This window comes from Cotesia glomerata, linkage group LG10, assembly GCF_020080835.1.
Source record: "Cotesia glomerata isolate CgM1 linkage group LG10, MPM_Cglom_v2.3, whole genome shotgun sequence".
NCBI lineage: Eukaryota > Metazoa > Arthropoda > Insecta > Hymenoptera > Braconidae > Cotesia > Cotesia glomerata.
The window spans coordinates 6218841-6238564 of record NC_058167.1 but is presented as its reverse complement, the minus strand read 5'-3'; the positions used below and the strand labels follow the sequence as shown (position 1 = coordinate 6238564).

Below are 19724 nucleotides of genomic sequence, written 5' to 3'. Positions count from 1 at the left end.
AGAATTAACCAAAATTTTTTGAGGATTTAGGTCAAAAAATTCAAAATTTATATTCCACAAATCGGATAACATGTTAAAAATTCTTTATTTTTATTTGAAAATTAATTTTTATCATAACGGACTTGATTTATTTTAATTTTCAGTGGTTTTTTGCCATTTATTTAGATTTTTAGAGATGTCTGAGCCATATAAATTCGAGATTTATATTCGGCGGATCGAAATACATGAGAATCATGATTGATCTAATTTTATAAAATTTTTTTTAAAACAATATCTGGAATTTTTTGTTATTTTTTGCAATTTTTCAAGGTTTTTTGGAATTTACTTAAACTTTTAATGGCTTATGGTCTAAATAAACTTCAGATAAGTATTAAGCGGGTCGAAATACATTAAAATCATGCTTAGTTTAGGTCAAAAAAATTTTCTAAATCATTTTAAATAGCCTAAATTGCCGATTTTCGTCATTTTTTTCAGTTTTTCAAAGTTTTCTCGAAAATTTGACGGTGTACGGGTCAAACTGACCTCAAATTCGGATTCAGCGGGTCGAAATACTTAAAGATATATGGGTCCCGTCAAAAGTACTGACAACTTTTTTTTTGTGTGCCGGTGTTACTTTTATGATCCAGAAGCTAGCAAACGTCTGACCCTTTTTGAATTAATTTTAATAGATAAATTAGTACTAAAAAAATAGTTTTTTTATTGATAGTTTTTTTCAAGCATTAGTAGTTTTTTAAAATTTCTTTAAGTTCAATTTTTATTTTATTTTCTTTGTAATAATTTATTTATTTATTTATTAAAAAAAGTCCTTAAAATTTTCAAATGTCTATTAATTTAGGTTTTATACTTTTTGACGGCGAATTTATAAATGAAATAATATAGAACTTCCGTCATAGTTACGATTTATTCTTTCTAGAAAACTTGACATTCGATTCTCAAAATTATTTGAGACGTAGTTAGAAATCATTAACTAGTTGATAGATTCCAAACATGACAATTCATCGTGGGCTTTTATCTTTAAGTCAAGTTTAAGTTAAAATTTGAACTTTATCAGTGAGCATAAGTTGTCATACTCTTAAACGGTTATAGCAAAGAATTATCTAAAATTACGTAATAATTTTCAGAATTTTCATTTTTCTAATTGTACCTTAAATGAATTTGGGAATCATATGGTATTAAATTTTTGAAAAAGTTTGTTGTAAGCTTTATATCATTTTGGCTATAACATTCTTCAAAAATTATTTAGAAAATAAAAATTTCTATAAATAGAGTTAGTAAGTTGGTGATAGCCAGCCTTGAAATTAGAAACTTTTACCGCGCCAAACGTTTTATCTATTCGACAAGACACGGCGCTCGAAAAAACCGACAATTACACGATTGTGGAGTAAGTATATACTTGTATACACTTGTTGTCATAACTACTGAATCCCTCAAGTACAGTAAAGTCAAACGGGGTCCAACATTTATAACAAAGAGTGTACATTGTACCAGCCCTATACTTTTATTGGGACGACTATAAAATTGTGTGCAACGTGTACGGATGTTTGTCATGAAAACGTTTCAGAAATTTTGTCATTGTAAGGTTATGAATGTGTATCTATTCTTTTTTAATTTTTTACTATTTATTATCTTGTCACTTTACTATAAACATTGATACATAAATTGATTAAACAATGTGACAAAATAGATAAAGTTTTAATTATTTATAACTAGACCGCTATTTATTAAATTATATGTGAGTGCATTTAATATTTATATTTATTTTCTGGTTGTATTGTATTTTTGACGTTAACTAATTTAATTCCTGAAGTAAAAACTAATTAGCGTACTGTGTTAGATTATATAAAATAGAAAAAAAAATAAATAAAACAAATAGTTGGTTATTTTAAATATACTGGTAGGTAATTTTATAGCTGTCACAACGATTTGATAAATCACTTTCATGTGATAATTGTAAAAATTAGAATAAAAAGAAATATAAAGAATATATGTTACAAAAGTCAAAATACATCTGATGAAAAAAAATTCCATGTAGAAATTAGCAAAATTATGCCGTGGTTATTTAAAAATATTTTTTTAGTACTTCCTTGTTTTATAATAATATAAAAATATTATCAGGTGTTTGCTGATTTCAGAATCATGAAAATGTTTATTTTCATATCGTAAATTACATGAAGTAGAACATTTTTCAAATTATCTTATTATTTGTATTAATCTTATTATATGTATTAATCTTATTATTTGTATTAATCTTATTATTTGTATTAATCTTATTATTTGTATTAATTTTAGTGTTAAAAGAATTTTTATGTAAAAAATCCGACTGTTTAGAGCGTATACGTTTCTCGTTGAAGAACGCTTATTATTTGTACTACTTACTTTCTTACTTTCAAATTTTTGTTTTCGGCCCAATTTTCAAATCGTATTTGTGTGTCCGGCAGGTGTGTAACTCTTGAATAATACATGTAAAATTTTTTTAAATACAGACTACTAATCGGATTAATTGAAAAACTTCGTTGATTACAAAATAAAAAAATTGCATTTTTTTAATTTACCTTCAATAATTCATAATTTAGAAATAATTATTTTCAAATCCAGATTAGTTAGGATTTAGATAAGTTAGGAATTCATAATTGCGGTAGTTGACCTCGGTATTCCATAAAATTTTGAAGTTTGTTTGAAAATTAAACCGTTTTCCAAATTTTTGTTTCGTTTTTTAAACTGAATGATAACTTGGGTAAATTTTGGATTTATTTTCTCCTATTGATATATCGAATTATTGCATTATTTTCGTCAATCCAAAGCGAAATATAAATACCAAATCTTTTGCATCTATTCAATAAAAATCTATAATCTAATTTTAATAAATTCATAAAATATATCTTCAATTGAAATATTCTTTAACTTTAATAAAAATAATGAAATTGTGTTTCAGCAACTTCAAAAAAACTTGAAGCATTATGGAAAATTACAAATATTTGATTTAAAATATTTATTCACGCCTGATAAACCAGTTAGTTAGTTAGTTTTAGTTGAAAGACAAGAAACTAAGTGATAAAACAAAAAATTTTTATTAGATTCATAGTTATAAAAACAATAAGCTATAATGTTCCGATCCAAAATTCGTATTCACACATGCCAAGTTATATTATTAACTTCTCTAGTATGGTTTTTGGTCGATGTGATGATACTCATGTTTTATTCAGATTGCATTGGTAAATCTGGATGGGGATGTTCAGATAGTAAAGTAATAAGCACTGAAGAGAATTTAGCTCTCTCGAAAACTTCTGTAATAAATGATATTAAACCAACTAATGATTACAATAATAAAAAATATAAGCAATCAGAATTACAACTATGGCGACCAGCAAAGGTAGTCAGAGAAAATAAAGGAAGTCCTGGAGAGTTAGGAACAGCCGTTCGGATGCCTCCAGGCAATGAAGCAAAACAACAAGAACTATTCAAGTTAAACCAATTCAATCTTGTGGCAACTGATATGATTGCTTTAAATCGGTCATTGAAAGATATTAGATCAGAAGGATGTAAAACGAAAAAATATCCTAAATATCTACCGACTACAAGTATTGTCATTGTTTTTCATAATGAGGCTTGGAGCACATTACTTCGAACAGTCTGGTCTGTTATCAATAGATCACCTAGAGCATTATTAAAGGAGATAATTCTAGTTGATGATGCCAGCGAGCGTGGTAAGTAACATACTTTCAGCACATCCTTAAGATAGTAAAAAGATCCGATCACTGCTCATGTAAAATGAACAAGATAAGATAATAATATAAATTTATGATTTATTTATAATTGTAGAAGTTGTATAAATTATTACTATAAACTTACCAAATTTAATGCACATAGTCAATTCATAATATCTTTTATTGCAGAAAAAGTAGAAAAGCTACATATGTATATATATTTCTTTATTTATTTACTTAGCAAAAACAGTTTGTCATAGAAAAAGTAAAAATAATTTCGATGTCATGATAATTTTATAAAATTCATCACATTCTTTATTAGCTTCTCATAAATATAGTGAAAACATTTTTATTAGGGGGCGTCCATTAATTACGTGAGGTGTTCTAGGGGGGGGGGGAGTGGATCAGGCTAAATCTTACCAAATCTCACTTAGGGGGGAGGGGGGATCTTAACAAATATCACGTAATTTTTTCTCTAGCAGAAAACAGTGTAAAATTGCGTGAAATAGTATTTCTATAATAAAATATGGCCAAATTTGACACAATAGTGTTTGTCGTATTCGTCTGAACCCTGCAGAGCAGCAAAGTACCGCTCGATTGTTTAATTTGATTATTGATCGATAGGATTCACTAATTTTTTAGGTAGATTTATTTAGAAATCTATCGGTGGTAGCCGGTCTCATGTCGTAATTTTAATAAAATTTTGTCATAATATGTTTAATTATCTTCAATTTAAGCTATTGTTCGTCGACTTTTAATACTTTTTTCAATTTATTTCGTAGTTAAGAAAATTCAAAAAAAATCAAGAATAAATTAAATTTTAGTTTTTATCATCAAATGACTTTTATCTGTAAAAAATCCGATTTTTTAGGTAGATGTCTTTAAATATCTATTTGTTATAGTCAATCTCATGTTGTTATTTGCAAAAATATAATAGAAAATAAATTTTAGGACATTACGGCCTTTTAATAACGTGTTTTTTTCAATATTCAAACAAGAAATCTACCTATCCATGTCGGGTGTAGCCGAATGGCGCTTTTTTTTTCTCAATAATCCAACACGTTTACAGCCAAAACATAAATTTTGAAGAATCTCGCGTGAGATTAGGGGAGGGGGGAGGGAGTTGGGGAAAATCTTACGAAATCTTATCAAGGGGGGAGGGGGGGTCAAAAAATTTTTAAAAATGCCTCACGTAATTTATGGACGCCCCTTAAAAGTTAATTGATTTTTAACATTATGCTATGAAAATCAATTATTAAAATTTTTGTTTCTACTTTTTTTTTTACAAAATTCAATTTGAACAAGGATTTGTATAGATATCGACGAAGTAAAACGAAAAGTAAGAATAATAAAATTTTTCAATATTCCTTTTAGTTTTCGAGATATCGATTCTCAAAAATTGAAAAATGTAAATCTCACGTCGTGACGCTGTAAGAACCGTAGAATCTCCAATCTGGAAGCTATTGGTTTCACTCTGGATTTCAAAAATCGAGTTCTCATCAAATTCCACGTCTTGAGGTTTTAGAAAACTGTTCTTCTTACTCCTACCAGGATGTCCCTTCGCGCGCGCGCGTGTATGTGTGTTTGTAAGATCCTTATAACTTTTGAACGGTATGACCGATTGAAACGCGATTTACAGCATTCGAAAGAGTTCTTTTGTCAATAGATTTCATGTGAGTTTGAATTAATGTGACTCAGTAGATTTTAAGTTAAGTAATCTCAAAAAGAAAATTAAAAAAAAAAAGTTTTTTTTTTGACAACAACATTAATTGCCGCAAACCTTTCAAGATCGGTTGATTCCTTCAAAAGAAATCATTGTTGGAAAATTTGGAAAAAAGTGTTTTTTTTTTTTCATCCAATAACTTCGGAATTTCTTCTCAAATTATTTTTAATGGAATAAATGATCTATTAATGGTTAAAAACTGCGTTGAACGTCGCCAGATTCGTCAAAATCGGTTCATTTGTTCGTGAGATATTTAATTTTTAAGAAATAAAAAAAATGCTTTTTTAAATGTAATTTGTTCAATTCTTCATCAGATCAGATTTCTTTCTTAAAATTTTAATAAAGCTCTCTTAACAACGCTAATTACCACCGAGCACATCAAAATCGGGTGATTTCATCGATAGTTATTGCAGTTCAAATATATTCGACAAGGGTCTTACTGAATACAAACTAAACTTTTGAGTTTAAAAGCGAATAACAGTTCTATCTTGAAACTCGAAGAGCTTAAAAAACGTCGTAATAGATGAAATTTTGAACGCTATGCATTTGATTTTAGCATTTTACTTATATTTTGAACTGCCAATATTTATTAAATTAAAGAACAAAATTCCATTTACCTAATGAATCAGCGTACGTCGAATAATTAAATTGATACGAAAAATATTAGATTAAAAAAATTCAAGTGATCAGATAATCTCATAAAAGTTGACATAAATCTGTATTAAAAACTGAGATTTAGGTAAAGTATATACACTAGTAACCATTCACAGTACTTTGACTTTCAAGCCAAAAATTTAAAATTGGCAACAATTTTTGAATAAATCTTTTTTTTGTTTCAATAAATTTTTAATGGCTATGAATCAATAACAAAATCTAATTACATCTATTTTCAAAAAAATAAACTAGAATGTTGTAATCAAAATAAAAATGGGTTGATTTGTTCCAGATATATCGTTGGGAAAGAATATTCACTTTCAAGACATTTATAATAATAATAATAATAATAATAATAAATATTTTATTGAGAATACATTAATATTACACTTTATTTGTCCAGTGATGATCGAAACTTTTTACAGTAGCACATAGCATTCAGAATTGTTTTCAATACATCATACTGTTATAACTGTTACATATTTCAGATCACTTAAAACAGAATCTCGAAAATTATGTTAATACCTTACCTGTTCCTACGTTCGTTTTACGTACAGGAAAACGCTCTGGATTAATTAGAGCCAGATTACTAGGGGCTAAACATGTAAAAGGGCAAGTAATAACTTTTCTTGATGCTCATTGTGAATGTACTGAAGGTTGGCTTGAACCTTTGTTATCAAGAATTGTAGAGAATCGATCAACTGTAGTTTGCCCAATAATAGATGTTATAAGTGATGATACATTTGAATATATCACTGCCAGCGACATGACATGGGGAGGTTTTAATTGGAAACTCAATTTTAGATGGTAACTACTTTTTCTTTCTTTAAATAAGAGAAATTTTTGCATTATAAATTTATTATTTCCGCAAGGATTTTTCTATCGACTTTAATCATTATCAATAACTGGTTATTTTCATCCAATCAGGTACCGTGTTACACAAAGAGAAATGGATAGACGTAATGGAGATCGAACTGCACCGTTACGAACCCCTACCATGGCAGGTGGTCTATTTTCCATTGATAAAGACTATTTCTACGAAATAGGAGCATACGATGAAGGAATGGATATTTGGGGAGGTGAAAATCTCGAAATGAGTTTCAGAGTAAGTTATAAGTTTTATCAAAGTTTCTATTATTATTGTAAATAGTTTAATATAATAATCATTATAAATGTTGATTATTATCGTTTATTCCAAGTAGTACTCGGAATAAACGATAATAATTTGTAATGATACTTGTAAACGTGCTTTGACGAAAAATTAATTATGAAAGATTCTTTATTTGCAGCATCTAGAATAATATTTAATGAGCCTTGGATATTTTACTTTAGTTTTTTTCCAAGATTTTTTGCAAAATTTTCAGTTGATTTTAGGTATGGCAATGTGGTGGTACTTTAGAAATCAGCCCATGTTCACACGTAGGTCATGTTTTCCGTGACAAGAGTCCATATTCATTCCCAGGTGGCCTCCGCAAGATCATACTTCGCAATACTGGTAGGGTAGCTGAGGTCTGGTTGGATGAGTGGAAAGAATTTTACTATTTGATGAACCCAGGTTAGCTTATCATGATCGAACAATAGGAATAATTGAAAATTATAATTATAATATTAACATTAAAATTTTAATAATTTTTCTAAATACTAAAAAGTAATTTTAATTATGTTGCTTCTAACAGACAAATTATGCATAAGTTGCATGAATTTCATAATAAGTGAAATGATGATTACTACTTATTTAGAGATAGTCGCTCAAGCAATAATAATCATTAGACGGGTATCTGAAATTTAAAACCTATTTAAGTATAATTTGAGCGAGTATTTCTTACATGAGTAAAGAATACTAAACAGGATGTATAACATAAAATATATTTTTTAATTTTTCAGGAAACAAACGCTTTTTCCATTTCTTGTATGCTTTCTTTTTTCAATACAGTGTATTACATATATTTAAAAGTCAGGCTTATAATTAATTAACTTGCTACTTTTTTGACATCGTCTTAACCACTCATCCATCCAACCGACTAACACCTATATGTGGCCTCAATAACAAATTTATTCATTAAAAATTAGTATTTATTTAGGTATAACAATGCGAATCCGGAAAATGCTAGTTACCTAGCTACCAAATCGTCATCTTTATCATATCTTTATAATCTTTATAATTATTATTTTAAGAAATTTCTTTATTGTGTAAACTTTAAGTGCCTAACACACTAACTAAATTGAGTTGGTTAGATATGGATGTGTGGGGGGACATTGGAAATCGCAACATGTTCGCATGTTGGACACGTGTTCCGTAAGTCAACGCCATATACATTCCCTGGTGGTACAAGCAAAATAGTGAACCACAACAATGCGCGGCTTGCTGAGGTCTGGTTGGACCAATGGAAATACTTCTATTACAACATTAATCCAGGTAGACTTTAGTTGCAAAACAGCCTGACAAGGATTTTCAAAAGAAATTATTAATTCACTTCTCAAATATCACACCTGTATTCTTAACATATCTATACAGCATGTGCCTCATTTAAAGTAGTTCGCATACTCTTTAATTAATTTTCTAATTTGGGAGGACGTATATTTTGAGCTTAAGTATGGTTTATCAGATACCCGTTCAATTTATTAATGAAATTTCTTTTTTTTTAAATATGTATTAAACAGAAAATTTAATATAATAACAATCAATAGCTATGGTTGATATAGGTTTAAAAGTAAAAATTCTGACAGACTAGAAGTGACGTAAAACCTGTCAAAATCATTACCTTTGAACTCAAAATATCGAATAATAATTTTTTAATATCATCAGTAAAGGTTGGATTGGTAGAAACAGAATATTGAAATTTTCTATTATGTCTGTTAAGTTAGTAAAGCGAGATTATTATCACTAACATGATCAAATAGATAAGATCGCTAATACTTTGACTAATAATTTAGTACCAAAAAATAAAATTTTACGCTTCAAAATATGAGCCAGTTATTAGCCAAAATAAGAGCGATTCTACTTATTTGGTCATACTAACCTAACAAGCGTTTTATTATCAACAATTTAACCCTTAGATGGCACCTAAAGATCCACATGGTCTCGGCACTTTTATAAAAAAAAAGTTAATTTCTCACTTTACTTGTAGTCTTTTAATTTTTTAACTACTTTAAATATTAAAATAATTATTTGCTACCTGTTCTATAGTATAAAAGTCACCGAAGAATGCTCAAACTAAATTTTTAAGCACAATATTAAGTAGTTTTGTTGTAATAAATAATTTTTACTTAGGATTATAGTGACCCCAAGGTGCCAGCAATGTTATACCAACTAAGGGTTGACAGTATAAAAATACGGGTAACTCACATAATAAGAGATATATAACAATAACAGTTCAACAATTAAAAGCTTTTCACAACGTTTATGTACAAATATCAATTCGCAAGTTGATTTTTTTTTGAAATTTTTACTTCTTCTAGAAAGCAATTAAATTCAAGTAATAGAAATTCTGATACTCTAGTATTTTTAATTAAATACACATGTGAAAACGAATTCATAGATATAGAGAAATTAATCACTTCAAATTGTGTGAAAAAAAATTGATTAAACTATAGGTAGCCAAGAATTATCTACTTATATACTTACATATAAGAATTATTTAAGAACATGTAGGACAGAGAATATTCAAATTTTGGACAAAATACTGAGACGCTTTTTGACCTAGTAATTTTTGAACAAAAAATCATTAAACTTGGCAGGAGTATGTTAATAATAGTCCTTCGTAAATTGATTCTTCTATTTTTAAATTTAATCATTGAAAAAAAATAACAAAATGATAAATAAATAGGTAGAGTTCGCGCGTAAAACTGCCTTATCTCCGGGCCCATCATATATTCAAGTAAATAAACTTTACTATAAAGAAATTACTCATAAACTTACAACCAATATAATCTTTGAGATTGATTTAATTTTTTGGTTAATCTTTACTTTAGTTTAGATTACTTATAAGACAGAATTATTAAAATGCAACTAGGTTTGAATAGAAAACTAATTATCAACAAAAAATTTCATTTACTACAGTAAATAAACTATAGTTTAATTTTTTTGAACAGTGTTGGGAGTATTGACAGTCAGCCTGATAATCTTCAGTGCATTTTATGTGTTTCAAATAAACAATCCGATATATTCAATTGGCATTTGTTATCACTAGTCCAAACTGAATTACCGACAACAGACTTTATTACATGCTCTTAATTATATACTTTATACTTGACACGAATTAAATATTGCTCAAAAATCCATCTTTCGTGGCTGATATTATAAAAAATTATTTTTTCTTAGTTAGTGTACTGCTATTTTATGTTAATTTGAAGTACATGTTTTTTTGAATAAGCACATATATAAACATGCACATTTCATTTGTATTCTATTAGCATTTGTATGATTATCATATCAATGTATTTTCATTGAGTGTTTTATTTAGGATATAATTATATTCATATGGCTTTTTGCACTATGAGTTCGTAAAAATCAACTTTGCCATCATTATTTATAAAATTTTCTAGCTCGGAACATTGATTCTTTTTACTAGAGTCAAAATATCAGAATGAATATATTTATTAATATCCAAAGTTTGAAAGAATGAATATAAAATATTGAAGAAGTAGAGCTTGAGGTAAATTTTGTAAGTTGAAAAAATAATTTCTTAAAGTAATTAGTCAACTTTCATTTTGTATCAAAACATTGACAAAATCATGATCTGAGGTTTTCTATTTGAAAATTTTGTAGTATCCTTAAAGTTTTAAATCATAAGTATTTCTAAAAGAATTAACCAATTATGATCATTTTTGAATGTATCCAAGATAATCGAACAATTGGTCCGATGATGATGACCATACCCAATGGAAAATTTTCCAGTAGAAAAAATGGTTCCTTGGTTAAATTTTTTATAAAAATGTCCAATGAAATAATGTTAAACGATAAGAAAATTTTTTTTCTCCACTTTAATTATTTAGTCTCTTAACTTTTTCCATTTTCTGTTCACTTCGTTCATGAACCTTACGTTATTTGTATTCCTTTTTCTTTAACGTCTTTACCTCAGTTTAAATATTTCTATGCCTCTACAAATTATCTGGATTCCTTTCGTTTTTTTTTGTTGGCTAATTCGGATTTTTAAAATGATTCGACTTTGATAAAAAAAAAAAAATGTCCTGAGCCCAAAAAAATAATTATGGCAAACTTAATTCTTTCGATCTCGAAAATCTATAACGTATTGCTAAAGGCTATTTTGCATTTAGTGTGTTTACAATTTCTACCGATTGGCATAAAAGATTTACTATAGAAAAAATATTAATAGAAAAATCTATAGGATAAGCTAACGATTACATTATTTTTACTTTTTTTAAAATTACAGTTGAGGCGTTATTGAAAAATATTGTCCAGTCCAAATGTACTCGTTGATTTTTACTTGATTACATGGAGCAAATTGTATTAATTCATATTTTTTTCTTATTACAATGACTAAAAGTTTGATATTTTAGGTGCAACGAGTGTCCCGGTTGGTGATGTATCTGAACGTGTACAATTACGTGAAAAACTAAAGTGTAAAAGCTTCAGATGGTACTTGGAGAATGTTTATCCCGAATCTCCTATGCCTTTGGATTATCATTATTTAGGTGACATAACGAATCTAGAAATGCGGAACTGTTTAGATACTATGGACAGAAAAACTGGAGAGAATGTTGGTTTAAGTTATTGTCATGGTCTTGGTGGTAATCAGGTTAGTATTCAAAACTTATGACATAACATATTTATCATAAATTGATTTCTTTTTAAAGATTTATCTTCTACTGATAAGCCATTCTGCGCGAAATCAGCCAATATTTTAAGAAACATCTTTTGATTTTTTCAAAATTTCATGTTTTTGTGATTGATAAATAACACATTCTAAATATTTTTTAAGTGCAAAAAATGCATCAATCTTTAGTATTTGTAATAATTTGTGTTTGAAATATTATTCCACGTAAACTATTTCATTGACCATGTTAAAAAATAACAAAATCCTCAAGCTTTTTCTATATTTTTTACAAAAAGTATCGACACCGAACTTATGCTTTTAGATATTTTTTCAACTTATTATAAACGAAAAAGGAACTAAATTAAAAAAAAAATTGAAGGAATCGATGATATTTAAATAAATGACATTATTTTTAGGTATTTGCCTACACTAAGCGACAACAAATAATGTCAGATGATATGTGCCTCGATGCAGCAAGCCCTCAAGGCCCTGTTAAAATAGTTCGTTGTCACGGGATGGGAGGAAATCAAGCGTGGTCTTACAATGAAGAGGTAACCTGATGGACTTAAACTTATTGAACCTATGTATCATAATATCTAAAAAATTAAATTTTATTTTAGGATAAAATGATAAGACACACTAATACAAGACATTGTTTATCCGCGTCTCAAAGTGGAGATCTAACAACACCAATTTTAATTCCATGTGACCCTCACAACCTCAGTCAAAAGTGGATAATGGCTAGTAAATTTAAATGGCAAGCTAGCTAATATCAGGTAGCTTACATAGGCAAAAATTTTGCACAACGCTTGTTAATGTATTTATTATATTCTAATCTGACGATTGACTCAAAAAAAGCTTTTAAAACCAGAATAAAAAATCTAAAATGATTTTAGATATTTTTTAAGTAGCCCGAGTTTTTAAAATATTGTTAATATTTTATTAAGTTGATAGGCTTTATCAGAATATAAATACGGAAAAATATGGAAAAAAAAAAAAAAAAAAATACTACAGTATAAAACAATTACTGCCATTTTATGGTAAACAAATATTATCAAATCTATAGTAATTATAACTATAGTGATCGTTAATAAAAATTCCAATGATCTAATATGATGGCATTTATGCTAAAGTTATTAAACCATAATGATGAAGCATATCAAACTTCTGTTAAAAATAAATATTTGTTACTGCACATAAAATAAATTAAGAAAAAAAAGGTTTTACTATCGATGAATCACAGGGAATGAGTGCAATTTTTAATCATAAACATTTATTTATGAAAACGTCTCAATTATAATCGATTGAATGTTTTTAAATGCAATGACAAGTTAATTAATTTTATTTATCAGATTATACCAGGTTATATCAGGTTATACCAATTAATCTATTAGAATATAAGAAAACGGATCAAATTATTTATATTATTAAAAAGATTCGCACTTGAAAAAAAAATTAGTAAATGAAAATAAGGTTGCATTGCTGCAATTTTGACTCAAAAAAAAGAAGACTGTATCTATACTCTAAATCCGTTTTATGTGACCATTTATTACTTGAAACTAAAATATTTAATGTGAAAAGTTAACGTGTCAACCAATCACGCGATTAAAGACTATGATCACACCATTTTAAATTGTATAACTATAATTTTAAATATTTTCCGTTTTTTTGATTCTACCATTCCTAAAAGTATTGGGACAAGTAATACAGGGTCTAATACTTTTGAAAGCAAAGGACTCGAGAAATACCGAAAAATATTAAACTTTTTGGAGTAGCGAATTTATCATCATTCAGTCACAGCCGTTAATCGCATGATGGGTACAGAATTCATAAGAAATGTCTTTATTTTTCTAAATTTTCGTTTTCAGCATTTTTATTAAATAAAAATTTATATTAATCGTAATAAACTTTTTTATCATTTTTCTTTGTAGAAATTACATATTATATACAATTATATTATTTTTTAACATTTTGATATTCACAAATTTTTTTTACTGTGTGAATATAAATACTTTTGACAACACACGTTGATTGTTATAATTATAATTATCATATATTGTATTTATTCATTATTTTTTACATTTCTAAGAATGTATTGATTTTTAATTACTGTCGCTATACCTCATTGTTATGATCTAATTATTTAAATTTCACTTCTTTGTATTATAATACTTTGATTTACAATTAATGTATGAAAATTAATTAATGCTCGTTGAAAAAATTATACACTCGAATATAATAGTTATATTAACGGTCATACCGTAGTAAATAAAAATGTAGCCTCTTCTGGTGTATTATTAAAAATACAAAAAATTTGGGTCCATAAAGTTACGGACATACTCCGACGACAGTAATTAAACATCAGAAAAATGCTTATGTATTCAAGAACTTATAAAAATCTATGAATCTTATAACGATAAACTGCGTTATTAACTATAACTTCAATTTAATTAATGGTTTATTTCAATAATACAATATTTATTTGTTGATTTAAGATCAATAATAAAATCGAATGCTCCTAAAATGCAGCTCATAATGTCAGAATTATCGTTTAATATGGCACACACTTACAAGTGTTGATTCTAATTATAAATATTTTCGCTAATTTTATTCTACTTATCAATAACGCAAATATGTTATTTAAAAAAAGGTATATCATTATAAATTATTAATGAAATCTTTTTCATTTAATTATAATTATACACGAATTATTATTACTCATTTTTATTATTAATCAGTTCTTCCAGTATTTTTAGATATTTTACATGATTAAAAATTACTGATTCAAATGTATGAATATTTGTTGATTTCGTTAAGGTATAATTTTTCATTTAACGGAATAAAACTTTTCAATATTATTATTTTTATTTAATTTAAAATAACTATAAATTTCGTTATTTTAAGAAAAACATGTATAAAATATCAAATATTCCTATAGCTTGTAGAAGAAATTTTATAGAGAAAAAATAAATTGATGTTTGTTACAATCCAAAGAGTTTATTTTCTTCAAATCTTTATGAATTTTTTTAGCGTTAAATTATATTGACATGTTATATAGGTATATATTTATTAGGGGTGTGCGAATATTCGAATTGACGAATTATTCGTGACCGAATCGAATCGAATAATTCGAGTCGAATATTCGAACTATTCGAATTATTCGAATAGTTCGAGTTATTCAAATATTTCGAATTCTTGCAAGTTGTGTTGTACTGTCATTTTGCAACCTATATTTTCCTTCTATATATAAAAAAATTGAATAATTTTCGAAATAAAAATTTAGTTTCATTTTCTTGCAACCTGCCAACTTGTATAGAAGTTGTCTTTTATTTATCAGTCAGAAGAAGTTTTTGATAATTCAAGGTTTGAAAGAAATTTTTATATTGTTATTAAGAAAGATTTAAAAAATTTAGGTCTATGAAAAATCACAAAAAAACTGCAATAATCATTTCGATAATCCAAATTATTTTATCCTTCTCTACATTCCAAAGAAAAAAATTTCTCATAATTTTTCCAAATTTTTTTACTGAACCAAAAAAAAGGTATGAAGTTTCGAAAATAATATTACTTTTATTTATCAATTTCTATACCTAAAATATCTTACAAATGTTATTTCAAATGAGCTGAAATTAATTTTTAAGAGTACACTTGTTATTTTTTTGCTCCTAATAAAACACAAAAAAACTGTATCAACCGTTTATACTCTTCTTCGTTTTTTTTAAGTTATTTTTTTCTACAAATATGAAATTTTTTGATAGTTACAACTTTTAATTTATGAAAACGCTGCTTTTAGCGATTACTCAAGAAAAAAAGTAATGCTAAAAGCAACAACTTTGAAAAAATGTTAAAAAAAAATTTCAATTTTGAAAAAAAAATTATGACTAAGAAAAAAAATCAGTGAAATCAATAACTTCCCAATTTTTAAAAATTTCCAATTGTCTCTGTGAGAAATTGAAAATATTATGATTTTAAAAATTCGTCACTTTGGTTGGATAAAAAAATTTCCAAAAAGAAAATTATTTTTTAACTTCTAATCTCCGAATTCCTTGTCAAATAATTACGATGAAGTTAATTGAAGAGTTTCAACAATAATTTGAAAATTTCAGTAGAGAGTTAAAAGTATTGAAGATATAGAAAACACTTTTTTACTTGGAAGTATTTCAATATTCAACAAAATAAGATTTCAACTTATAAATATTACTGTACAACTTATCGTTAAGTTAATATTATAAAATGATTAACTTAATTAATATGAACTCTGACTAAAACTCTAAAATTTCCCCACTAAAAATTTTCGTATACGCGGAAAAAATTTTGGGTTCATTTTTGCTCAGAAAATTGATGACATCGTATATCTAAATTATTTACTTGAAGATATTTTCACTTAATATATACTTAATAAGCGAAACTTAAATAATTCTACCTTGCAAATTGACAGTAAAGACATAATTTTAAAAAATTCGAATCATTCGAACTATTCGAATATTCGATTCGAACACTATTCGCACACCCCTAATATATATATATATATAAGTTGTACTCAACTGACAACTGGCTTAACCTAAAATTTCTCGTAACGTGTAGGGATGGGCGATGTTAGCAAAAAAAATCGACATCGGACTATCGATTTTCGAAATTTTTCACCATCGAACCATCGATGTTTTGACAAAAACATCGAAACATCGATTGTAGACATCGATGTTGAAAATGCGCGCAAAAATTCGAAAAAATTATACTTATAACCAAATTTGGCGTAAAAAGAAAAATTTTTAATTATTTTAATTATTATTGCCCGTACACCCTCAAAATTTTGACTAAAATCCAAAAAATCCTAAATAAGGCAAAAAATTGCGAAAAACTGCAGCCACAGCGATGAATAAAATTTTGTGGACCCAGATCAAGCATGATTTTTATATATTTCAATTCACTGAATCTGAATTTGAACGTTAATTAGCCCGTTGAGCCGTCAAAATTTGAAAAAATAGCAAAAAACTAAAAAAAATGACAATAAATCATGAAAAATCGAAATTATCAGAATAAAAAAATTTTTTGGATTCAGATTGAGTATGATTAAAATTCAAAAAAATCTCAAAAACCAAAAAAATCGGGAAAATTAAAGTTATAAATAAGAGAAAAAAATCTATTAAACACTGTGTAGGTCATTTAAAGCTTAAAAAAATTCGATACAATCGAACGACAGTCTGAAATTCGAAAATATGGTTATTTCGTTATTTTTGAATTCTAAGATCATATTCCAGCTATGAAAATGCACTTGCAAGTCATTAATAATTGTGTTTAATAGATTTTTTTCCCATATTTATAACTGTAATTTTTACGATTTTTTTTTGGTATTTTCAGATTTTTTTTTAATTTTTAGCGCGCGCTAAAAAATTTCTAGTAGAAATTTATTTCGATGTCGATGGTTCATTATTCTACATCGACCATCGATGTTTCGATTTAAAAAAAAATCGAACAAACCCTGATAGCCATGCAGAATACAAGTTGGCTTTAGACTGGACTCCAAGTTGTGAAAAATCTACGACTCGAATCTAACGACAGTTTCATTAAACATCTTGTAGTGCAGGAGTTTGAGTGAACCTGCACTGAACTTTGAGACAATGTCTGTTAATGCGGCAGAGTACAAAAATTTATTTTTCATATTTATTTTGCGTATAAATATAACTTTGGTGCTATATTTGCCGTAGGTGAAAAACTTCTTCGAATAAATGTTTTTTAACGATAGGAAAAAACATCAGGTTAAAAAATTATCTTTTTCAAATTTATCCTTTTCAATTAAAATATAAAAATTTTTATTTAATTTCATTGAGTTACTTATTTATGAGTTATAAGTAATTAATACTTCATCAAATGACTAAGAAAATCGTAGGTTCTTAATTTTATGCATTATCTTTCTTAAAAAATCATATCGAAATAATTGCCTCAAAATTTGTTGTGTTGTAGATTGAACTTTCTGAGTTAAAAACTTGATTGCTAAATATGTCTTCATATTTGTTAGTATTTTAAATGAAAATTGAAGTTTAAAATTTATACAACTTCAGCTAAAAAATTTGTTAAAAATGTTACAGTCTAACATGACATTATTTTTACGCAAATCTCACTACAACTTTTAGCTAACCTTCTGCAAATAAAAACTTGTCAACAGCTTTAGTTCAGATGTCGGCGTAGGTTTATTTGAATTTCCTAACCAACTTCACTACAGATTCAATACAGGATTCTGCAGTGGTGACTTTAAGTGAACTTTTGAAACGACTTGGCTAAAATCCCGCCAGTGCAGGTTATTTTACTCAAAGCGTGGCTATCAGGGTGCATTCTCGAATTATTTAGTCTGTGGCATGTCACTTTTACATAGAAAAAAGTCAGGATCGAAATTTTGAGCTTGCTATAGTTTGTGCTGATAAAATTTAATAATTTCAAGTAGATTAATTATTATAATTGAATATAATTAATTAATATCAGTAAAATAAAGCATGAATTACTGTTATATTATAAAATTTAGGAACAAGAAGTACCGTAGAATTGAATAAAATTTTGCAACCTCAAAATACCGTTCTGCTTACAGTAAACATAGTCGGTAGTCTGGCGCTCCGTTTACAACGGATTTGAAAGGAACTTGGCGCCAGATTCTACCGAATCTGTGGATTCGATAGATATGTAAGAAATTATCAGCAAATATTATATTCATTAACGCAATTTTGGCAATATTAAAAATTCATAACTTGAATACAAGCTTGATTCCCTAGCCCAAATTTTCAGGGCTTTTAGGAACATAATAAAGCAACTTTCCTAAAAGTTTGAAGGAAATCGAAGTTCAGGGAAAAAGTTCTAGCCATCTGAAAACTGCAATTTTTAAAATTTGATTGGTTTTTAGATGGCTATAACATTAAGCATAATAGAAGCAATCAAGTGAAAATTGTATAGATTCTACTAAAGTATACCCCAATAGAAAACTACTGGCTGCTAGAGGCTGTCAGCTAAGCCCTATATGAGTTAAGACCAAATACTTATTTTTTTCTTAAAAGTAGAGAGTCTACTGAGAAAAATGCTGCTGAGCAAAAGTCTTCAAGTTATATAGACGCTAAGGATACAAAATATTCGAAAAATCAATGAAAAATCGACTTTAAAATTTAAAAGAAGAATTCAAAAATTCTCCAGCGGCCGGATTTGATTATATCGGGTTCAGAATTTTTAGGATCGTCTTCTTTTTAAGATGTACTTTTGAGGAAAAAATCGCGGCATCAAAATCGCTGATCTGAGTGCGCACACTTTCAAAAGCCGAAGGAGCTAAATGGATCTGCCCATATATATATTTTTGCAATTAATTTATAAAAAGATAAAGTTGTTATTTGGAAAAAAATTTATCAGAACAAATACTTTAAAATTAATTAATTTTATTTTGATGAATAAAATAAGTATATACTCTGGTTGTATTCAAAATTAACCGCGCTCTTTCAATAAATACTCTCAAGGTTTTCACATGTAGCGCCTCTTATAGGTGCAGTGAGGTTAACGGCATGACCAAGCTTTTAGATGTGGTCCATGAGGTGGGAGGCAACTGCAGGGGTTTCAAAGGGACAGCAATTTTTCTAGCAAAGGTGCCAGTTCAGGACATTTCTTAGCCATTAGGCCTATGAGGGGGAAAATAACAATAAATACGATTCTGAAAGATGACTAAAGCCCACTGACTGTAATGTTTCATGTTGGCGATAAACAACATGCTGATAGCTATAATAATAATTTCAGAGCATTGATCCATTATTATATGGGTTCAATGGTTTAAGGTTTGTTAAAGATACATATTTAAGCAGGAGATCTTCAGGGGGTCTAGGCAGTGGTTGAGAAGGAAAG

The 19724-nt window shown here is 27.5% G+C and overlaps 2 protein-coding genes across 4 annotated transcripts in view; one reads left to right on the top strand and one right to left on the bottom strand.

The window, feature by feature from the left end:
• The window catches only part of LOC123272595, a 75337-nt gene that overhangs the window by 31018 nt on the left and 24595 nt on the right, over positions 1–19724 (bottom strand). The window lies entirely within an intron of this gene.
• LOC123272583 (polypeptide N-acetylgalactosaminyltransferase 5) lies at positions 1404–14222 on the top strand. 2 transcript variants are annotated; one of them, XM_044739483.1, is made up of 8 exons: positions 1404–1732; positions 2933–3704; positions 6570–6888; positions 7009–7186; positions 8317–8497; positions 11602–11840; positions 12275–12409; positions 12479–14222. In XM_044739483.1, the coding sequence occupies exons 2-8, from the start codon at positions 3104–3106 to the stop codon at positions 12626–12628; spliced, it is 1803 nt and encodes a 600-aa protein (XP_044595418.1). In that variant the 5' UTR covers positions 1404–1732; positions 2933–3103; the 3' UTR covers positions 12629–14222. The 2 variants fall into 2 exon arrangements, with proteins under 2 accessions (XP_044595418.1, XP_044595417.1); XM_044739482.1 differs by lacking the exon at positions 8317–8497 and adding an exon at positions 7456–7636 and having other exon boundaries at positions 1407–1732.

Bases quoted from the DNA above. Each gene is read 5' to 3' on its own strand.
- LOC123272583 (XM_044739483.1), top strand. From the start codon at position 3,104: ATGTTCCGATCCAAAATTCGTATTCACACATGCCAAGTTATATTATTA. The intron at 7,187-8,316 runs GTAAGTTATAAG...TGAGTTGGTTAG, and splicing joins ATCTCGAAATGAGTTTCAGA to ATATGGATGTGTGGGGGGAC. The intron at 12,410-12,478 runs GTAACCTGATGG...ATTTTATTTTAG, and splicing joins CGTGGTCTTACAATGAAGAG to GATAAAATGATAAGACACAC.